The sequence below is a fragment of the Branchiostoma belcheri genome, unplaced genomic scaffold, assembly GCF_001625305.1.
Source record: "Branchiostoma belcheri isolate BF01 breed outbred unplaced genomic scaffold, Haploidv18h27 scaffold546, whole genome shotgun sequence".
Lineage (NCBI taxonomy): Eukaryota > Metazoa > Chordata > Leptocardii > Amphioxiformes > Branchiostomatidae > Branchiostoma > Branchiostoma belcheri.
In genome coordinates this window covers 2,710-25,061 of record NW_017804183.1, presented here as the reverse complement: position 1 = coordinate 25,061, position 22,352 = coordinate 2,710, and the positions used below count along the sequence as shown (strand labels likewise).

At 39.7% G+C, this 22,352-nt stretch overlaps 2 protein-coding genes across 2 annotated transcripts; one reads left to right on the top strand and one right to left on the bottom strand.

Annotated features, from left to right (window-relative positions):
- The first annotated feature begins 164 nt into the window (after positions 1–164).
- On the top strand, positions 165–10,569 carry LOC109481274. Its single transcript, XM_019783808.1, has 3 exons — positions 165–168; positions 526–1,818; positions 10,469–10,569. Exons 1-3 carry the CDS (start codon positions 165–167, stop codon positions 10,567–10,569), a joined length of 1,398 nt encoding a protein of 465 aa, XP_019639367.1.
- Positions 10,570–12,002: 1,433 nt separating this feature from the next.
- On the bottom strand, positions 12,003–19,542 carry LOC109481273 (gamma-aminobutyric acid receptor subunit delta-like). The gene is made up of 12 exons (XM_019783807.1): positions 19,522–19,542; positions 18,452–18,577; positions 17,924–17,944; positions 17,487–17,618; positions 16,766–16,957; positions 16,103–16,199; positions 15,412–15,572; positions 14,799–14,954; positions 14,205–14,381; positions 12,730–12,777; positions 12,157–12,285; positions 12,003–12,023 (listed from the first exon to the last, which is right to left on the bottom strand). The coding sequence occupies exons 1-12, from the start codon at positions 19,540–19,542 to the stop codon at positions 12,003–12,005; spliced, it is 1,281 nt and encodes a 426-aa protein (XP_019639366.1).
- Positions 19,543–22,352: the final 2,810 nt, after the last annotated feature.

Genomic DNA, 22,352 nt, shown 5'->3' with positions numbered 1-22,352 from the left:
TTTGATACATGTACATGCCTATGATATATTTATAGCTCATGCGAAGAGTTGTACATGTATTCAGCAAATACCTGTCCACAGTAAAGCATAATCATACTATTATACCAAGAACTACTCTATTTATAGCATTTGCCAATTCTGTGTCTGAAAACCAGCAAAAAGAAATGGGTGGGCACTCACTACACACGCATGGTATCATGTAGTTTTATACTGCTCAGGAGTGAATTACTCTCCAAGCAGAGGTTTGAGTTTGGGGTTATTTTTGGCGTGTTTTGGGGCTTTTTTTGGGGGGGGGGTTCTCTTTTGCACTGAATTTTTTCCCACCAAACCCAAATAAAATTCAGTGCAAAAGAGAAACCCCGATAAAAAAAGCCTAAAAACACACCAAAAATAACCCCAAACCCAAACCTCTGCTTGGAGAGTAGAGTGGATAGCCAATTTTATAGTCTGCCGCTATTCAAATAATGTTTCCAAGTTACATGTTCATGAGTTTTTTTAAATATCTTTGCTTTTGTTTTCCTAAAGATGCTGAAGAGCGGGTAATCGTGTTAATTAACGATGAGTATGGGACTTCCAAGGGGGGAATTTCCACCATCAACTGCTATGCAGGCCAAACCCTAGGCCTGACAGGCAAGGCAGTTGTGTACGCCACAGTCCTACAGCTGGATGTGCCTGAAGAAGACCAGAAGGCGGCAGACAGAGATAATGTCAAGCTGATCAAACCCTATCGAAAAAAAGGGGACCTGAGAGAGCCATCCTTAGACTGGCTGACCTTCGACTACAACAGCCGCTACCCGAAATCAAAGAAACCACAACATGAATACCTGAATAGCCTCAACCCAGAATCAGAGCTACCACCACACATTGATGTCATCATTGGCCATGCTGACATCACAGATACGGCAGCCCGAAACATCCATAATGACTACTACAAGGACGAGGCAGACCTCATCATGTTCACCCATGTCATACCTGAGGATACAGAGTACTACAAGGGAGGCCGGAAGGCCATGAATGCTGGGAAGAAAGAGAATGATATGCTTATGAAAGTGGACAACGCAAAGGCAACTTTCTCTGTGGGTGAGCGGATTTACAACCACTTCAGCACCAAGTACAAAGGAGATAGGAAATTCAAACAGAATCACCACATCTTCCTCCCGAAGCCATCCAAGATATTCCTGGACGCCCATGTGAGTCCTGGGGGAGAGGAGATGGTCGTCCTGTCCATTGGCAGAGTGAGGAAGGTGGAGAAGTTGAAAGGCCATGACCTTGTTGGACAGTCCATGAGGGATGTGGTGAAGAAAATCAAGAATGTCCGGTTGTGTGTCCGCGGCATCAGCGAGGATGATTGGGAAACAAGCGAGAGGATCCTGAAACATGCCCTGAACAGTCCCGACCTGGTACCCACCCTGCTGCCGTACGGGACCCAGGAGGAGATCAGGAGTGACATGATGAGGGCCCACCTGGTCCTGATGCCGTCCCGCTCCGAGCCGTTTGGGCTGGTCGGCCTGGAGGCCATCGCAGCTGGCATCCCCGTCCTCATTTCCGACAAGACCGGTCTGGCAGACATGATCAACAAACTTGTTGACGGGAAGAAGTTGCCACAGGGCCTCCGGAACAGAATCGTGGAGACCAGCGTGCAAGACAGCGACATGACGAAAAATGCCAGTAGGTGGGCGCTCAAAATCCGCGAAACTCTGAATGATCCCGAGACGGCATTCAGCCAGGCAAAGAAGTTCAAAGATGAGCTTCGGAAGTCCAAGTACTGGGAGGACTCAGAGAGAAGGTTCCTGCAAGCCTGCGGTATTACCGTGACAGGTACATTAAATTTTTGAGCTATTTTGAATTTGATTTCATGCACGTTTATAGTATAGACTGTTATTTGTTTACACTCTGAATTGCTTTCTAATTGCTTAAAGAACAAAATATATCTCTCTCTGTAGTCCAATATTTTCAAGAAAATATCACTTTCTGTCATACTTTCTAAAAAAAAGGTTTTTTTGCCTCTTTCCGGTTGGCACTGGCCCTTTGGATTAGGTCTTAAGTTATCTATTTCATACAAAGAAAAAAACATATGATTGCACATTGATGTCATTAGACTTCAAAGGAGTAAAGAGACTCTTTTTACACAAGCAATTTTTTTATTCAGCCGACGTTTCGGTGACCGTCTGTCTGTCACCTTCCTCAGGGCAATTATGACTGGTTCACATTGCGCTGCAGCACAGGTGTGACTGCTATAGAATGCATTCCCAGACGGTTTTCGCGGCAAACGAATAGACTTAAAAGGGCTATGATAAACCAACCTCAGTCAGCAGTGAGTATAGTTAACCGCACGCTTCAACATAATCTGCACTTCTAGTTTAAACACTTTCCATTCATTATGAAGCAACTTTAAGCTGTAATTTCCAACACGAGATTGGACTCACCCAAATTTTCGACTGTACAACTCCAGTCTTTGTCAAAGAATGAACAATCCACCGCTTCCGTGGCGTCACGCAGATAACACACGTGACTCCGTGAGCAGTGGATCATAGGTTGCCACAAAGTCTGTGGCGCCCCCCCCCCCCCCCGTCTCTGTTGAGGGATGGTTGTTATGCCGTGATGTAGATGGCCTCTTTAATCCCTCGTGCAAAGAAGTCCGATTTTGAGTCCAAGATTCTTACTTTGTCCAGTAAAACTGAATGTCCAGGCGATTCTATGTGTATATGTTGTGAGACCTCCGAAGTAGTCGGGCTAGGTCGTTTGTGTTCTAAGAACCTAGCCTTGAGAGATCATTCAGTCTCTCCAATATAGGTTTCCTTACATGGACCCTTGGAGTTCTGTCCTTGACACTGTTTATGGTAAACTACCCCACAGTTGGTTTCCTTTTGGTGTTTTGTCGGAAACCAGTATATTCCGGAGGGTTCTAGTTGGTCTAAAACAGGTCTTAATCCCATGTGCCCTCTATTTGGGCTTTTGTTCTTGCTCTGATATTGGTTACCGTCTTTGGGCGTCTGTTTATTAGCCTTGTCTAAAGCCCAAGTGGGGTAGGCAGACTTTGTTAGTGCCTTTGAAATGTGAACTTTCTCCTCTTCTAAATCTTGAGGGTCAGTAATAATTGTTTCCGCTCTGTGAAACAGGGTGCGGATAACCCCGAGTTAATGATCCAGGGGGTGATTAGAATGGAAGTTCAAATATTGGTCAGTATGTGTGGGTTTGCGGTATATCTTAACCTGCAGGGACCCGTCCTCTTCAAATGTGAATTTTAGGTCAAGGTCATTTAGATGTTCTGTGAACTCTTGTTCGTACGCCTTCTTAAGCTTGGTAAAAGTGTCATCAACGTATCGCACCACCACACAGGGGTGTGTGAGGCAGATTTAATGGCACGTTGTTCTAAATGCTCTAAGTATAGATTGCATACAATGGGGAAACAGGTGACCCCATGGCAGCTCCATGGAGTTGTTTGTAAAAATGCCACCATACACAAAGTAAGTACAGTTTAGACACACCTTCTTTGCACGAGGGATTAAAGAGGCCATCTGCATCGGGGCATTACAACCATCCCTCAACAGAGACGGGGGGCGCCACAGACTTTCTGCAACCTATGATCCACTGCTCACGGAGTCACGTGTGTTATCTGCGTGACGTCACGGAAGCGGTGGATTGCTCATTCCTTGACAAAGACTGGAGTTGTACAGTCGAAAATTTGGGTGAGTCCAATTTCTTGTGTTGGAAATTACAGTTTAAACTTAAACATATCAGTGATCAGCTTGATGATATGCAGACTGCACAATATGGCTGCAAATTGGGTGTTTCGATTTCAGTAGAGTTTTTGGCGACGTCTCAGGGAGGAGCCTAATGGTACAGTATTGTGTGCAATTCGCAAGAATTCTAGGAAATTGTACAGGCATTTTGTCCACAGGAATGGAATGTCCACAGGCATTTCTCTGACCCACATCTATGCCCACATTCCTGGAAACCCTTGGGAAGACCCAGATGACCTGTCTGCCCCGGATGGCCCTACTTTCTGTGACCCCGGGGCTCGTTCACTATACACTCGGGGGAGGAGTGCACTGTATCTGTCTTCCTCAAAATCATGAAACGATGGCAGTGCCATGCAAACAATAACCCGAACATGAACCACCGTCGCCATGGCAATGTATGTTTTCATTGCCAGTCTTGTTACCATTGTGCTGTTATTGTTAATCATTAATTCTCAGTCATCTCAGATCGGATGATGTGTGAAACTGCCCTCAGTTCCAGGTGAACTATTTTATGAAGTACAATGTAGCCAGACTGATAAGTAAGCAACAGTTCGTACATTTTTCCTTATATATTCCTTAGATTGTGCTGCACAGCAACAGAGCAGTGAGTGAACTCAGCCAGGAGAGGCAAGTACAAAATCCAGTTCTTGGTTCTCTCAGAGAAATTCAAATTCCAAACAGAATTTGGAATTATAAGACACTTAAAATTTTCTTTGAATCAGTTCAAAATCATTATGATTTATCCCCCCATTGGTAAGGTATAGGCCACATTTTAAGTGGTGTTGATTTGGGTGGAAAGGACTTGTGAAGGGTTTGCCCTAACCCCTTATGATAAATTGTAATTTAGAATAATTGATTTAATTTCAGCCTAAGCAGTAAATGGAATTTGATCAGAGGAAACCTGTTATATATGAAAGCTGTCTTTAATCCTCAATTCCTTGCAATTTGATCAGTAATTTATTATGTGCATCGGCTACCCTGGCAAATACAGATATTTCGGACTTGTAACCCCCCCCCCCCTTTACACACTCAGATGCTGCTGATGTTGGAAGAATGAAATCGACTACACAGCACATGTGACCTGTTGGATCCAACAGCACCCCTGCCACAACAGTCAACCGTCTGTCCTCTTTCTTACAAGCTGTACAATAAATTTTCTAACGTGAAATGATCCAAGTTTTACTTAAACTATATTGTATAAGTTGGACCCATGTATATAGATCTAAAAGAAGAAAGAAAGAAAAAAGATAATCCCTACCTACCAACCCTTAATTTTTTCAGGACTGAAACAGGAAACACAACATTGTTTTCCCTATGACACTTACAGCACAGGCCACGAAATACGCAAAAATTTTCACGGTGCGTCCTGTGGAATATTGCTGGACGTCTCGCGGAATATCGCGGTACGTCCTACAGAACTTGATGCGTATTTTAAGGCCTGTACTGTATAAAGAGCAGGCGTAGATTGTATTTTAAGGTCTCTAACAGAGTCAAACTGAAGCAAACTGAAGCAAGTTGTAAACTGTAACTTATAATGGACATAGATAACCATGCAAATCACAACCTGATTTATATAATTGATGAGGAAACTATAATTATACTGGGTTCCATCATATTACATATAGAGAACATTAAGACAGACTATATGCAGTCATGAACTTTTCTGATTGTTATGAAATGATGGGAATTCAATACTTACGTGTAGGGATTGGAGTAAGGGTGTTATGATTACACATAGATTATGCAAAGTGATTTTACTTGTAACTAATATCATAGGAAATTACGTATCAGCATATCAGTGCTAGGGTAGGACTTTCATGTACTTGGGCCATACAGGTAATATATTAATATTTTATGTAATTGGATTGGAAAGAATCATCAATGAATATAGGTTACGGAGCTAGGGAACTTATGTATTTAAACAGACATTGTCCAAACATAGGCATATGACTTTGATATTGGTTGAGGTCAACATCATCATACATATAAATAAGGCACACTTTACATAGTTCGTATATACATATAATTGGCAATGGTATAAGGTGGTGGAACTGGTAGTTTTCCATATATATAGTGTCCTAGTGAAATAGATTTTAAAAAACTGGCAGCTTGGTATGGCAGGTCAAGGCTAATCTGCCTATGTGTACACTCTTTTTCAGACTTGTATACATATATATAGTAACACATTTGTAATGCAAAATGCTGAAAATGAACCACAATTTGAGATTTTAAGGCTATTGATACTAAAACATCTCAGTATAGATAAAAATTATCGATGATCAAGTCTTTTCAAACATTCAAGAGATTTGTAAAATGAGGGGAAGATTCGACTTAGGGTTCCTTGTGGTAAGTTCTCAACTAGACATTATATGTCAAACAGTCAAGAGATTTACTAGCATGAAAAATGAACAGATTTAGTTTGTAAGGGGGGTCTGAAGTAGGGTTCCTTGTACAGTTACAATAGAGACATTTCAATTATTCAAAAGATTGTGTTGAATTGGGGTTCCTTGTGGTAAGTTTTCTACTAGACATTTCAACTATTCAAGAGATTTGTAAGGGTGTTGAATTAGGGTTCCTTGTAGTTAGTATTGATACAAAACAGAAAAAAAACAAAGCGGGTGAACCCAAGGACCAATTGATTAAGTTGGTGTTACCTAATATTGTTTTTCTTTTGAGGGTGGATTAAATTTGTGTTCCGTGAAGCAAGTATTCTTATAAGTTATACATTGTATACATTTTATTCAAGAGATTTGTAAGTGGTGTTGAATTAGGGTTCCTTTTAGTAAGTATACAAACGTTGCAGAGTGTAAGTAAGGCCACTCTAATGTAATTTGTTAGTTATCAAGGTTTTTAAAGAAAAAATATTTCATGTATGGAAATGTATAAATTTCAAACTATTCAGATGTACTATTGGTGGGGTAATGACATTTATTCCTTTTGTTTATGCATTATCAGGCCACAGCAAGTAAATTTTATGGATGAGATCCTCCACCGACTCCAAATTTAATGCGATAAAAATGCAAAAAAGGCGAGCAATAAACAAGATTCCTACATTCTCAAGGTTGTAGATATCCCATCTTCAATCGAGGCCTAATCTATGATCTAAAATGTACTTTCAACACGCTCTTCTGTTGCTGCATCATCTGTCAGAAATCTGCCCATCTTCATGATCACTGGTTTTGCATATTACGTAATCAGAAAGAATTTGTCCTTAAGTCTTCTCCTCATTTCCCATGTGTGATACAATAACACTAGTACTGAACCCCTTCTCTGCTAGGTGCATCTGTTAGCTTGTCTGGTTCAGGTTCCTTGCATTTCCTCTTTCGTTGCTGGTATCTTCCACACAAAATGAAGGGCTCCCAAACTGTTCCCGCTCTTATACATGTGGCAGCAGTAGATTTCCATACTCATAGGTAGCTGAAGTTCATTCTTGTACCCTAAAGTTTGTCGTTTTTGCGACAGGACGAATAGAGGTTTGACATTTTATGGTTGGATGGCAACAAAATTTCTTCTTTTTATGCCCAAATGCAAAATCAATTATGCCATCCATGAAAACTACCTGCTGTGGCCTTAGAAATTTTTCTTGTTAGTCTTTTGACATGGTGAAATAAAACTGGGTAAAAACGGCATCTGGTGACTGTGGTTTATGGTCGAGTCTACACGTATGTACTCTCCTGTAACGTCTGAGGTGACAATTTGAACGACGTAAACTTGGATACATTATTGCTCCATTAGCTTTCATACAATTCATATAGAAAACAATATAATTTCTGATGTTTCTAATAGAAACATACAGTACAAATATATAGCAAATCAAAATACAACTATCTACAAAAAGGTAAACCTTGTTTGTGTGGTACACTAGTAAACCACCTTTAGTTGGAACTACAAATGGTCCTTATTATTTTTAAAGAATAGTGCATTGATGCACCAAATATGTAAATTCAGGTGCACAGAAAAAAATGTCAACATAAGGTTGAGTGTCAGAAAAGCCTAAATTTTATATATTTATAGATAAACTGACTTCAAAATTTCAAACAACTTTTGACAGTTAAAGACTGCTATATATATGTTGTATACTAGTATAGTACTGTATCTTAAAAATGTGCATCAGCTGACACAAATATCTGGGTGCACAGCTCTAATTTTGGGTGCACATTTTGGGTTTCAGACTTTGACAGATTATCACCTCCAGAAGTGAATGCATGGTTTATAGATTATCCGGATTTTTGGACCTTATTTGAATCATCAACTTAACTTTTCAACAGCACTGTAATGTCACTACGATGATAGTGTTGGTTTCTTCATACGTTTTCAAGGTTTTGGCAACTGTCGAAAAATCACAATGCCGCAAGTTCCACAATTTTACCCCCCTTAACCGCAATGCATCACGGAAATGGGAAACAGGATATAGTAAAAGTGTTGTAATCTCCAAGCATATCTTTCGGTGTCTGCAAAGACCAGTCTGGCAAAGACAGTATGGAACTAGAAAGGCCAATATTTGCTTTGGAGCAAATACAGCGATGGGTTCACCACATTTTACGACATGGCAGGGAAAGAATGAGAAACACAAGGGAAAACAATGATTTACATTGATATAACTATAATATGAAGTAACATACAACGAAAAAAACAGTTGGATAGCTATTCCCTACTTTATTGGTTAGGATTTTTAATTGCATAATGCAAACTGTTGATTTTCAAAATAAATAAAAAAACGTTCATGCCCCGCATTCCAATGCTGGAGCAGAAAAGCTTGAAATACCTACCAAAACACTTGAATAAAGACATACTGTCAGTATGGAAATGCTCTGTGCAGGTGTTAATCAAGTTAAATCCCAACAGCCAATCAGCAAGAAATGCTCTGTGCAGGTGGAAATGCTCTGTGCAGGTGTTAATCAAGTTAAATCCCAACAGCCAATCAGCAAGAAGTATAGAGGAAAGCTGCATGCCTATTGGTTGATGCCCTGCATTCCATTGTGATGACTCATGCCCAGACGTGGTAAACACGGCACACTAACACAGTAATACATTTGCTATAACACAGCCAAAAAACTCAAATAAAACCATTCTAAAAGCCTGTATCACAAAATTTAAAAAACGCCTAGTGGTATTTGCCCACTGTACCTCCATACCAAATTTCAGGACCTTAGGCCCTAAAATGAAGAAGCTGAATCCATTTAAAAAATGGCAGGAGGAGAAGAAGAAACATCCGAAAAAGCAATATGGGTTCACCACCACTTCGTGGTGTGGTGAACCCATAATTAGCCAGGAAGTATCCCATTGGCAAACGGTTACCATAAAAATGCAACCCTGGGCTGGTGTAATGAAATATGCCAGTACAAAAATGATAAAAACGCCCCCCCCCCAAAAAAAACACGCAAAATAAGTTTTTTTTAACATTCTTTATTTAAGAGTAGAAATGTGATCAAATGTCCAAATTATGAAAAAAAATAATGTCCAAATTTGGGGATGTCCAAATGCTATCTTTATGTAGAAATGACTGTGATACTTAAGATTGCATCTTCAATAGGAAAATTGTAAGATGTACCAGGTATAATTAATTGTGTTTATTTAAAGATACTCTCTCACTACTCATATTGATACATGCACCTAAATTCACAAGTAAGTGCAGTACTTGTACAATATAAAATGCCAAAGTATAAATGGAAATTTAAAAAAAAATCAGTTCTGGGGCCTTTCTACCTAAAATCCTATTTGTAAGAGATTATTTATCCATTGGTTTCTACAGTCCCAGAGCAAACAAATGCCAGTTCTAAACCGTGACGCTTTTGCCGCCAGACATCTACTTTTAGAATATTCCCAGTTACAAGATCACCAATCGGTGCCTGAGAAAGTTAAACTTTTAAACAAAAAAAGTTATGAATTTACATTCGTAGCGTTGAATGCTCTAAATATTCACTAAAAGATCAACATTTCTCGAATCCTACAACTAATTCTGAATATGCGAATTTTTATAGTAACGTCACATGTATCAGTTGTAAGTTTGAACAGGCAGTAGAATAATTCCACAGGTTACAAGCGGGAGTTCGAAGTTTGGGAAGGGTGAAGAAGGAGATATTTCAACTTTCACGTCGAGCCAAACGCCTTACTTCGGATCAGATAAGACGAGACAACTCCTTAAAGATGAAGATCAAGGTGTTGAGCCGAAATTCGAACGACTTCGCACGGGAAACCAAACGTGATTGTACAAATGATTGTACTGCCTGATCAAATTTACAAATACATGTGACGTTACATTAAAAATCCACATATTCAGAATTATTTGTATGATTCGAGAACTGTGTTGTTTTAGTGGATATTTAGAGCCTTTCAGTATTACGAGTGAATGTAAATTCATCTGTTTGTTGTAATTTTTTTTTTGTAAAAGCTTTTTTTATCAGGCACCGATTGGTGACCTTGTGACTGGGAATATTCTCCAAGCAGATGCCTGGCGGCAAAAGCGTCACGGTTTAGAACTGACCTTTGCTCTGGGGATGTTAGAAACCAATGAATCACTGTTTACAAATAACTTTAGGATTTTGGGTGAAAATGCCCAAGTACGGAAACTTTTAGATTTCCATATATACTTAGGCATTTTATACTGTATTTAGTACTGCGCTTACTTGTGCATTTAGGTGCATGTAGATCTACATTTATCAATAGTAAAGAGAAAACAGAAGGCAAGCCCAGTTCAACTCCTGTTTAATACTCCTGGCTCTTAGCGTCCCATCTAAACGAAGGAAACAACGCTACTCTCACTTACTCACTCTCGTCCTGTGACCTCAGACTCGAGGACGTAGGGCATCACGGCATCCAGCAGTGAATCCAACAGCGCTACGTATATATGTATTAGATAAAATAAGTAAAATATCATCAAAAACTACTTATGTCTTATTTCTAAAGAAAAGGACTATAACAATTTGATTTGATTATTTTTCCAATGGCACCAACATTTCCTCAGATAAATAATAATGATAGTTAGCATAATTCAATGAACATAGCTATTTGCATAAAACAACCATCAGTGTATATCAAATATTTCAATTTTATCTTACAACTGTAGTTGCGTTTTTTACTTTGCTTATTGTAGTTGCTTCTCAAGCTAACGTTTTCTGCTCTAATGTATATAAGATCAGGCCTATATTTTGGTTACACACACAACGGGAGCAATATAGTTGTTGCTGATATATAACGTAGTAATGATAAAAGACTGACACTACTCCACAAATCAGAAGTACGTCCAACAAAATTAGAATGCCATGCAAGCTCAAAGAATCTATAAAGCTATGTCACAAGTTCTTTATACAAGGTGACATTAAGCCAATTATCATGCCAATTACCACCAGTTGATAATAACAAAAGTTTAGACTTTTGCCAGCAATAAAGAAAGAGTAAGTTGAGCAAAAATGGTTGTCCGAGTACAGTTTAGTCGTCAGGGCACACACGGGTCTCCCAGACCTCCATCGGTTGTGTGGAAGGTCTTACACGAGTGGTCTTTCAACAGCAACTCATGAGTGGTTTATCTTCACGATCTGATTCGTAGCCTGGATCAAACTTTTTGTGGGAAGATAAAGGAGAATAGTTACAATTAGTTGTAAGGGCACTGCAGATTATAAGTAAATAAGTAAAGGGAACTGCAGATAAACAGAGTCCCCCTTTTCAGGCCAGAAGTGTACAGCAAATAGTTTTCGGCCTCACAAAGATATCAGATCCGATTCGCAGTTTGGTTCACTTTTTTGATGGAAAGATAGAGGGAAGTACACAGCAATTACATGCAGGAACACTGATGATGAGAAAAGGTCCATTTAAGACTAGAAATGTACAGGAAACATTTTATCTCACAAGGTGTGTAAGTGAAAAATCTGGGCATAAACAACCCAGGGAGCCAGACTGGCATTGGGCCAGCCCTTTACCACTCCAAACTCCCTCGGGCTAAACTCCTCCGTAGCGGATCCCGGAGCGGTAGACAGGCGGGCGTACTGCTTTGGGCCACCGACGGGAACGGGCTAACGGCCCGATACCTGGTCTGGCTCCCATATGCATGGTAACTCTTTGGGTGAAATATAAAATTGCCCTTTAAATGATAGAATTTTTATTTGCATGCTCATGCCCATAGCACTAAATGCATACATCAGACTATGATGTTACTTGTATATAATACATAGTACATGTAACATAATAATAGAATAGGAGGGTAAAAGAACGCAGAAGCCTTAGGTACTATTAGAGAATACATTCTACATGATCTAATCTGATCTAGATTTCTTCCCTCTGCAACTGGAGATGAATTCACATCATAGTTTTTCTATAGTGTGGTCATTAATGGTAGACATGAGATGACTGAATACAGGGAGAGGAAGAAACATCAGGGAAAAAGAATGTTTTACAAACACACGAGAACAACCATTACCTCTCGAACCTCTTCTTCAGTAAAGCCCTTGATGATCAGGTTGCTCCCGGTGCTCCCAGGTACTTTTATGCCATACCTCTTGGCGCGTTCACGCTCCTTGTAGGCTTCGTCAACTCGTTCTTTGAGATGCTGGCGGTACGTAAGAAACAAGATATAACATCGGTCTAGTTTAGAGTACTCATATCATCTCAGGAGTGTTGACAATGAAATATCATACCAATTCAACATTTCACGGATGAAGGGTGTTGGAATACCACTTGAAACGTTTGGCTATTAAATTTTTATCCGGTTGAAAAGTCTAGTATACAATCTTACTAATTCAAGTTTTCTACCTTGGATGACTAATCTTCACAAACGTATCATAACAGTGTTGTCCCTGAATTTTTTTATAAATCTGTATTGTTTAACAGTGTAACAACATTATTCCTAATACATGTACAAATGTATTGAGGTACAAAATCAAATCTCTTTTTCTTATTTCACTTTACTTATTCTGGTCTATAAGCACTATCTCTAAGTTAAGCTTTCCAAGCTGCCCTTTCCTGTGTCAAACTGTTCAGGAGTGAGTCTTACCTCGAACTTCTGGTCTATCTCTTGCAGCTTGCCACTGTTCTTCTTCCACTAGTAGAGTAGAAGACGTGTAGACAGTCATGTAGTCATGTCACATTTCATTAGGCATACATCCTCATCCATGCACCCCAAATTATAATTACCTACGGGGAGGACACATCCTTCCACATGCATCTTCTGTATGCGAGGCGCAACAATTGTTGTTTGGAGAGGATTTTTAGTACGCGTTCACAGGACGTATGATGATCGGCACTTCCGGGTGGGCCAATGGGTCAGGGGTCAACGTACTCTACAACGCAATCTTTGTTTTGGATGTTACGTACGATTTCTAACTTACAAATACCGCGGTATACTGTCTCAGACGTTCTCGACATGCATTTTTACCGATGATTAAGACCTTAACCTCCCCGATTTATGCGAAGAATCGGCGGAAAATGGAGGAAGTTATGACGATGGCTTCCACATGCGGGAAGCTACTTCAGCCGTTATTTTTATCGTCTGATTTAACGGTTCCCGTTGTCATTCTGAGTTTCATTACGAGTTCCTTGTGGCAGATTAAATAGAATTTCATAAGTTCGTGGGTACATGTTATGGGCTGCAGATGAAAATGTTGACCTGTGTTAATACAACCAGGAACGCTAAAACACATAAACTTCAACACCATCAACTATACATAACAAACAACATATAAAAATATACAATAAAAAGCCCGGAGGTATAAAATTTTACTTGTTGGTATTTGTTAAGAAACGAATCGTGTTGGCAAGACTTCTATGCTTTAGATTTGGCCTAAAACAAATGTGTAACATTTCTATACCCAGGAAATATAATATGATACTTCAAAATATGAATCAAACTCGGCCTCATTTACTATTCTGTTTGCATACCTTCATCTAAGCTTGACTCATTCATTGTTACGCCTTTTTTCCATTGTCATATACAGTATCGGCTGTATAGTAAACGTAGTACTATTCATATGTTTCTTTCGAGCATTTGACAGCCCCAAGAAGCCTGGCAGAGGCTACAGTCTCCTTGGGAAGGATGGGACCTTGGAACGTCTCTTCAGGACAAAAACCAGACTTTATCTTAATAAAATCAATCTCTAGGAAACTTACCTCACAAACCGTTTTTGTGGTGAATGTTAACAAATTTTCCATGGTGCTGAATGACCTTCCACTAAAATGCTTAGAAGAAGTCTCTAGCTTTTCAGGCGTCGCGTCTTTAGTGTATCTCGATATTTTGTGCTATATTTACAAATTGGTAACTTTTTTGTATAGCTTTTTCAAGAATACTTTTTACTCTTTATACACATCAACAGTAACTGTTTGCGTACCTTCATCCAAAAGACGATCCCAATGACCAGATGTGCCAAGTAGCTCGATATTTTGGGCTATAATGGTACATGTATCTCTTTGGGTATGGCCTTTTCAAGAATACTTTTTACTCTAATGATATATTAACAGTAACTGTTAGCGTACTTTTGTCCAAACGACGATGCCAATGACCAGATGTGCCAAGAGGACTGCAGCCCCAAAGAGGCCCACACACACTCCGTCAAACAGCCTGGCGCGTTCCTTGTCCCTTATCACCGAGGCTACGGTGTTCTGCACAGCCACCACGCACTGGAAGATGATGCACCCCAGCACGTACTTGTCCTAATAACAATTAACAATGATATAGAAGATGAATATCCCAATGTGTACTTGTGGCGGTTTCACAGTATTAGGGAAAGGCGGTCTGCATGGTGTTTAACTGCAAACAATTCTCCGAAGTGGGTACATATGGCCAATATAATGATTTCTTTATTGCAAGTTCACGCCCGAAGGCTAATTGCAAACAAACATTGACAAGAACAATAAGTACAGAAAGTAGTGATATACATAGAATAGAATACAACACGGGGTATTCCGTATCGCCCGAGGTACGCCCGACGGCCGAAGGTGAAGTCTGTTACAGCTCATCATGATATCTATCTCTCGGCTTGGCTTCGCTAGCTAACAGATAACAACATTACATGAAGCTAAGTCTGTTTACCACATCATTCTACTAGGCTAAGCAAAGGTCCTACTCACCAAGAGAGTCAGGTAGGAAACAGTGGGAAGATACTGGGACACCACCAGTTTGAAGGCCACTGTGGTGAGCAGCAGGGTGAAAGTGATGCCGAGACGGTCTTTGTGGTCTTCTAGTGGGATGGAGAACACCGTGAACGAGAGGGCAATGATGATGAACTGTGGACAAAAACAACATTAGATTTAATGGTGATTTGCAACATTTTAAGTCCAACAGACCAGACCTGGTATCAGAATCTGCTTCATCTGACTGAAACAAGCCTATGGATGGGTGTAGGGCCTACTTATTGGTCTTTGACCCTTAACGATGAGAATGAGACTGAGCAAACTTTGACAAACTTTTTGCGTTATTTGACGCCGACTGTGGTGTTTTTTTAGTAGATCAACATTTAAAAGCAATTACCTCCAGTGCTAGCTGTCCGATTAGGAAAAGAAGATCATCAGAATCTTCGAAAAGGCATCGAAAAGTGATATACAGTATACAATGTACATGATTGATATCACAATGATTTTTCTACTTTTGCATAGAATATGTATGGCACAACCAACGCTCAATTAGTAGTCTCTCGCAGTCAAATCCGATTTTTGAATTGAAACAAAAAGGTACTGCACTTACCAAGATGAGTACGGTGTTCCATAAGTAGAAAGACGACTTCCTCTGCACATGCGCAGTGATGTTGTACACGGGGTACTCGCCGAAGGTTTCGGACTGCCTGTTAGTTTTGGTGTCATGTTTGCAGTCTAGAAACTTGCTCACTGTCCACTGGTCAAGTTCAGAGAGAGAGAGAGAGANATAATATATTNTTATTATATATATATATATATATATATATATATATATATTCCAACATGTAATCACAAGACGTGGTGGCGGAAGTTTTTTTTTTTTAACTTAACAACACAATACTCATTTTCACCCAGGTTAAGTGAGGAAAGTTGTGTAAAGTGTCTTTCCCAAGGGCACAAGATCGGTGGCATGTCAGGACTCGAACCCGGGACCTCTTGGTTCCGACTCGAGCACTCTGCCACTACGTCACACGACCCCATAATATTAGTCATTATGGTGACATTTTCTATTCTCATAATATAAGACTGCATGGATTTTACGAATGATAAATTATATGACGGTCTACGAGAATAGCCTGGTTACGAAACCTATTATAGCTCCCGTGTCCAACATCCACTCCGCAAACGTTTGGAGAGGATGTAGGACTCGGGAGCTACACGTATAGTAGGTTTGGTAACCAGGTTAACGTTACTACTACTACTACTACTAGTCTATGGAAAATGTTACCACGGCGTACCTGCAAAGTCCTCATCAGTAATAGTGTCGTTGGACCCATAGTTCTTTCTCAGGTCCGCTTTCTTGATTGGCCACCCTGACATCAGTTGGACAGTCAGTTCCTGAAAAAAACATCAGGTGCATAATCTAATGATTTCTTACCCTGCATTGGGACCAATAGGACGCGATATATAAGTGAGAACTTCATGTACTTGTGTCATTTAGCTTCTGTACACTTGAAGAAGCCACACAGGCGAAACCGGTCTTATGACAGGCTGAATAAAAGTTCTAAACAGAAACTATGCGGCTCCAGATGTTTTACTGAGGGACGACTGCGTGTGCGAGATGTTGGTAGCTAGAGGAATGAATCCCCTCTAATATATAGACCAATAGGACGCGAGTTTTAATCCTTGCTTTTGTAGCTCACCCGGTATATGCACGCTACTGAAAAGTGCGACATTGACTCCCTCTTTTCTTCCTTCAATAACTCAAATAGAAAAGAGGAGAGCATGAGAACCGACAAATCAAATTTGTGTTGTCTTATAAAGAACTAAGATATGGCGCAGTTCTGCAAAGGTAAGTCGTAATGATTTCTGTTTAAGGTCTAAGACCAAAGTGCATCTGCAGTGCATCCGAAACTGCATCTGTGCACTCGGAACTGTTAAAGGGATTATAAATAAGAACATACCTGGTGATCAACAGGAAAGTCGGCGAGATCCATGTCAACCTTGAAGGTAGCCCGAAACTTCCTGAACTCGTGCACGATGGGCACGTCCTCCCCGACTACCAGGATCAGGTTTTGTGCTGAGCTCTGTGTCTCAATGCTCGTCGTGTTCCTCAGAACGATCCGCGGATCCCACTGGTTATCCCAGTCTACATCCTGAAACATGACAGTCAAACATGTACAAGTGGCTACTTTTACATAAGGACCACCTGGCCATTGATATACAGTCAAACATGTACTAGTGACCACCTCTACATAAGGACCACCTGGCCATTGATATACAGTCAAACCTGTAGTAGTGCCCACCTCTACATAAGGTCCACCTGGCCATTGGTATACAGTCAAACCTGTACTAGTGATCACCTCTACATAAGGTCCACCTCCATGGCCATTGACATACAGCCAAACCTCTACATAGTCATAAGGTCCACCTGGCCATTGATATATAATACAGTCAAACCTGTACAAGTGGCTTGCATCTCTACATAGGGACCGCCTGCATAACGTTTGTATGTATAATATGTTCGTATCGTACGAAATATCTACTAACTACACTAAGTATATTCATTAAGTAAAGCTGACCGCATCAAATTTTACCTCATAATCAATTTCAATTTTACATTCAGCTTCATTCTCCTTTTTTATGAGAATTGAATCTGTGTTGCCACCCGCCTAATCGCTTTACCTCTCGGTCTGTAACCCCCTTCAGCTTCTGGTCCTTGTAGAATATTTCAAACCAGAGTTCTGCCGAGAATTCCTGTTTGACGGTGTCCACATCCCTCAGTGAGAACAGGGTGGGGGTGATCAGCACTCGGATCTGTGGGGAGGGGGAAACAATCATTAGCAAGAAACTTTAGCTGTCGTGGTACAGAGCATCTGACCTGGCATCAAGGCTATCGCGATTGGGGCAGATTTTCTTTGGGGCTGCTGAAGCTCTTCCCCGCCCGCCTCAGCTAGGTTCCCCGGTAGGTTTTGCACGATGCGAGATGATTAGCCCCATCACGATCTAGCCAACTCCCGACATGCAAAACTCTATCACAGGCGTAACTCCTCACCTACCGGGCGGTCTGTTGAGCTGGGCGGGGGAAAACTATTAGAGCCCCGAAGACCACCTGCCCCTACCACGATAGACTGGATACCAGGCTATAGAACATCACAAGAACAGAACAGGAGGCTATTTCATCTCCCTAGCTCTTACCTCATAACTGTCCCCCAACGCAAAATTGGGACTCTAACGTCTTGTCATAATAGATATTACTAATTACATGTATTCCAGTTTGCCAATTCACCTACCACGGAAGTCTACCTGTGTTGTTACATTGACATTAGAAGGAACCTAAATGTCAAGCTTTACTGCAGCACAAGAATCTGGACTCGTCGCATTTTGAACGAATACCTGAACGCAGATTTTGGTCTCAGAACCTGATTAAATCCGATGACCTATGTATCAGTTCAACATGATGTTTATGTCCAACAACCATCAAATTAACTTGCCATGGCTTGAATTGTTTCAGAAGAAGTCACATTTTGAGCTAATACCTGAACACAGATCCGATGATCTATGTATCAATTCAACGTGATCGATGTTCAAGTCCGACAACCATCAAATTAAATTGTCGTGGCCTCAAAAGTTAGAAGTCTACAACTCACCTGCCCTTTTCTGCTGACGTACCATTTCTGTCCGCTGCTGCTCTCCAGGTAACTGTTGATGTGCTTCACTTCATTGTTGAGTTGATTCAGCTGAGCAAAGTTTATCAGCCATTGCAGTCTGATCATCTGAAGAAACAATACAGACTATTAAGACTACTGAACTCACCCCCACAAAAGGTCCTCAGTGCCTCGTTCAGCAGAAAATCTTGGAAGACCACATGAAGGTCTACTTAGTAGCCTTGTCGACGACTGTAAACTTTATCTAAGCCACAACATTAGACTTGAGTCTCACGTACTAAAATATCTAAGGGACCAAGGAGGTTATGTAGAGACTTAGCAAAAGACAAACGACGATAGATTGAACTGTACAGACATGCACTGATTTCGTTTGTCAATTGTAATTTAGAGTTAATTTACTGGTAATTTACAGCCAAGATCAGTTATTATTACTTTCATTATTTTTACTATTATTATCATCATCATTATTAAGACTACCTGCTCTGCCAATATGGATGAAAGACGAGAAATTACCAGAATAGAACTGCTAAAAGGCATGTTCGAGGAGAACTATCCTCTTTAATAAGACAACAATCACGACGGCCCGCACAAAAAGACCCAGTAGTTCATTCTTTTAACATGTCATTCTAGCCTTTACAATTGAACTGGACAGGCAGTACTAATTTACTGCATTGTTATGGGCAATTTTGTACCTCTACAATAAGAACACATTGCTCCTGGCTTTAGCCTTACGCTTTAGCCTAATGTTAAGGCCACACCAATGCATCTGCTTCGTTCTACGCCATTTGTTAAATACTAGATTTCAGATTATGATTGGAGGAGGGTTGCAAGGAAAGCTTGAATCTGACTATGTTTATGATAAGTAGTATGTCGAGTTGCGGGTTTTCCACTAGACTTTACCTTCCTGTTGATCTTCCGGGTTCTCTGCCCTATTCAGAGAATCTTTTAAGGAAAAGTCCAAGTCTTTGCGATAACGAGAACTAAATTACATTAAGATGTACCGGCCTTACTAGTAAATGAAAGACATAACAGCCGAGAAAAATTGTACTAACCTCTTTGTCGGGGTCCGCCATGATTGTTGTCTTGAGCATGGGAGCGCTCTATATGCCAAACACAGACGTAGTTGAACCAGTGTCATTAGTCACCTTAGAGCCCTCAGGTGGTGTTAGGTAGAAAACACAGTACTGTAAATCACTTAATGTTCCCGGTAGCAAACAAAAGTTTCCGGTCTCGGTGGCGGCAGGTGTAGCAAGAAGAAAGTATTCGAATTATTTGTTCATGGTAATTATATAGGTTGGCGGTAGAGAAGGCAGTGACGGCGAAAACCACGTGTATGAAAGTACCGCAAAAGTATTTGAGGTACAGGCTCAGATGGTCACTTCATGGGTTCACATGCCACCATGCGGGAGTTAACTGAACTCCAGCCGACTCACCTTGTAATATAAGGCCACACTGTCCTAATTCTATGAATGACATCCTTTGAAGGCCCCAAAACTAGTGAACGGGCGAATAAAAGATTCCAGTCAGTAAAAAAAAAATGCTGCTAAACTATACAGGAATACAAAGTTAATTTGTGGTAGTACAGCTTGCTAGCTAGATTGCATTAATGACACGGATAGCATTGTAAACAGTTCTCTCGTTTTAACTCAAGGAAACTCTGGAATAAAGAGTCGCTATGAAGTCATTGAAATCTATTAAATCTATTAAATCTGTTATGTTTATTTACTGTGCTTACTTATGTCTTTTTCTTTCTTTCTTTTTTTATTTATTTACCATTTGCACGTATATTAAAAACCATTACACAATCAAATAATAATAATCATATAGGCCAGAAACCTGGGTGGTTTTTCTAGAGGCCTACCCCAAGCAAAGATAAGTTATGACAAAACATATTTAAATTAAACATCAAAATTTAACAATGAAATAATTAAACAATGATTAGTTAAACAAAATCAAGACACAGAAATAATAACTGAAGTGTGTAAACTAACTAAAAGAAATTAAACAAAAGTCTTATAGATGTAATTCAGGTAGCTGTTAGAGTAAACTGATTAAATGATTAACATAAGAATTAACGATTAAAACAAAAGATTAACAATAACAAGGAAAACAAACAAATCAGATTGTAGTTGTACTGGGGTTTTGTAAGAAAAAGTTTTTAAGAAGTTTTTTAAACACAGGAGTTGACTGGCAGTTTTGTAACAGTTGGCTTAACTTGTTCCAGACGATGGGGCCTCTATACGCTATTGAGAATTGTTTTTGTGTGGATTTAGTCTTGATCGGCCTTAATTGGTTATGTTGTCTCGTATTGTGCTGGTGAATGTCTGAGCTGAATGTAAAAAAAAAACTGTTGAATTGATCTGGTAAACTATTGGTATTATGAACGATTTTATGAACAAAAATGGCTATTTGTAATTTGTTTAAGTCATATACATTTATGATTTGTAGTTCACGAAACAAAGGTGCTGAGTGTGCTGTGAAATGTGTGTTAGCTGCAAGTGTTTTTGAAGTTGATAGAGTGGTTTAATTGAAGTTGTGTAGGTGCTCGCCCAAATGAAATTGCAGTATGATAGATACGGATATATTAGACTGTAGTATAATGTTATGAATATTCTTCGTGGGAGGAGGGTCTTTATTTTTCTAATGATGCCTATGTTCTTATCTAATCTTATTGCAAATCAAATCTATATGTATCTTCCAATTAAGTTTTTCATCTATTATTATTCCTAAAAAGCGAGTGTGGTTTACTTGATTGATACGTTTATTATTTATATATATGTGGACTTTTTCTTTATCATACTTCTTTTTTGGTCCAGAAAAAATAATAAAACTTGTCTTCTTTATATAAAGGGATAACTTATTCGCCTTGAACCATTGACTGACCTTTTCTAATTCTGCATTTACCGTTGTCAATAGAGTATCAAAATTACTGTGTGACATAAATAAGTTTGTATCATCTGCGAACAACAAAGAAAACAAGAGTTCCGAGATCTCATACCTCCATGAAATATGGGCTTGATATGTAAATGTAAATTTCTTCTTTAATTACACAAATGACCTCTGCATTAACATAATATATGCATCATGATGTTAACTTTTGATTAACTTAAAGATGTCCCAAGTATGAAAATCCCATCATTCACCATTGAGAAAACATAGATTTTTTGCATTAATTATGCAAATTAGGTCATCATTTGCATAATTAGTATCTGTTGATGTTCCATCTGCCATAGGTTACATACATTACATGTATGAAAGTTCTATAATGTAAAACACTGTAATTATAGAATTTCCTCATTAATTATGCAAATAAAGTCCTAATTTGCATAATTTGCAGTTAATTATGTACATCTCTCTGTCAGATACCTACACACCAAAAATGATGAAAATACGCTGTTCCTATCTGGACTTATTGGCTTTCAAAGATTTCGCCCGAAAGTCCCCTGCAGTTCCTGAACAAGCTGCTAGGGGGACCAAACCCACACCACTTATTCCTGACAGGAAAAGCTATCTGTCACCAACAATTTAAGACCATAGCATGTTCAGGACCAAAGATACAAAAACCGGAAGTTCTGCTGCAGTACCAAGGTCATCCACCAGGAGGCCCATATTTGACCTTGACCTTTGTCTTCCTAAGACTTATCAGCATACCAAATATCATCACAATCCATAAAGGCGTTATGAAGTTATGCTGACTACAAAGTTGCGGAAACACACACAGACACACACACAGACACACAGACACACACACACACACACACACACAGACACACAGACAGACGCCGCCAAAAACAATACCTCCATTTTCCATGGAGGAAAAATGGAGGTAAAAATTATCTGATACTAATGCTAAGTCATTAACATATATTAAGAATAAAAGGGG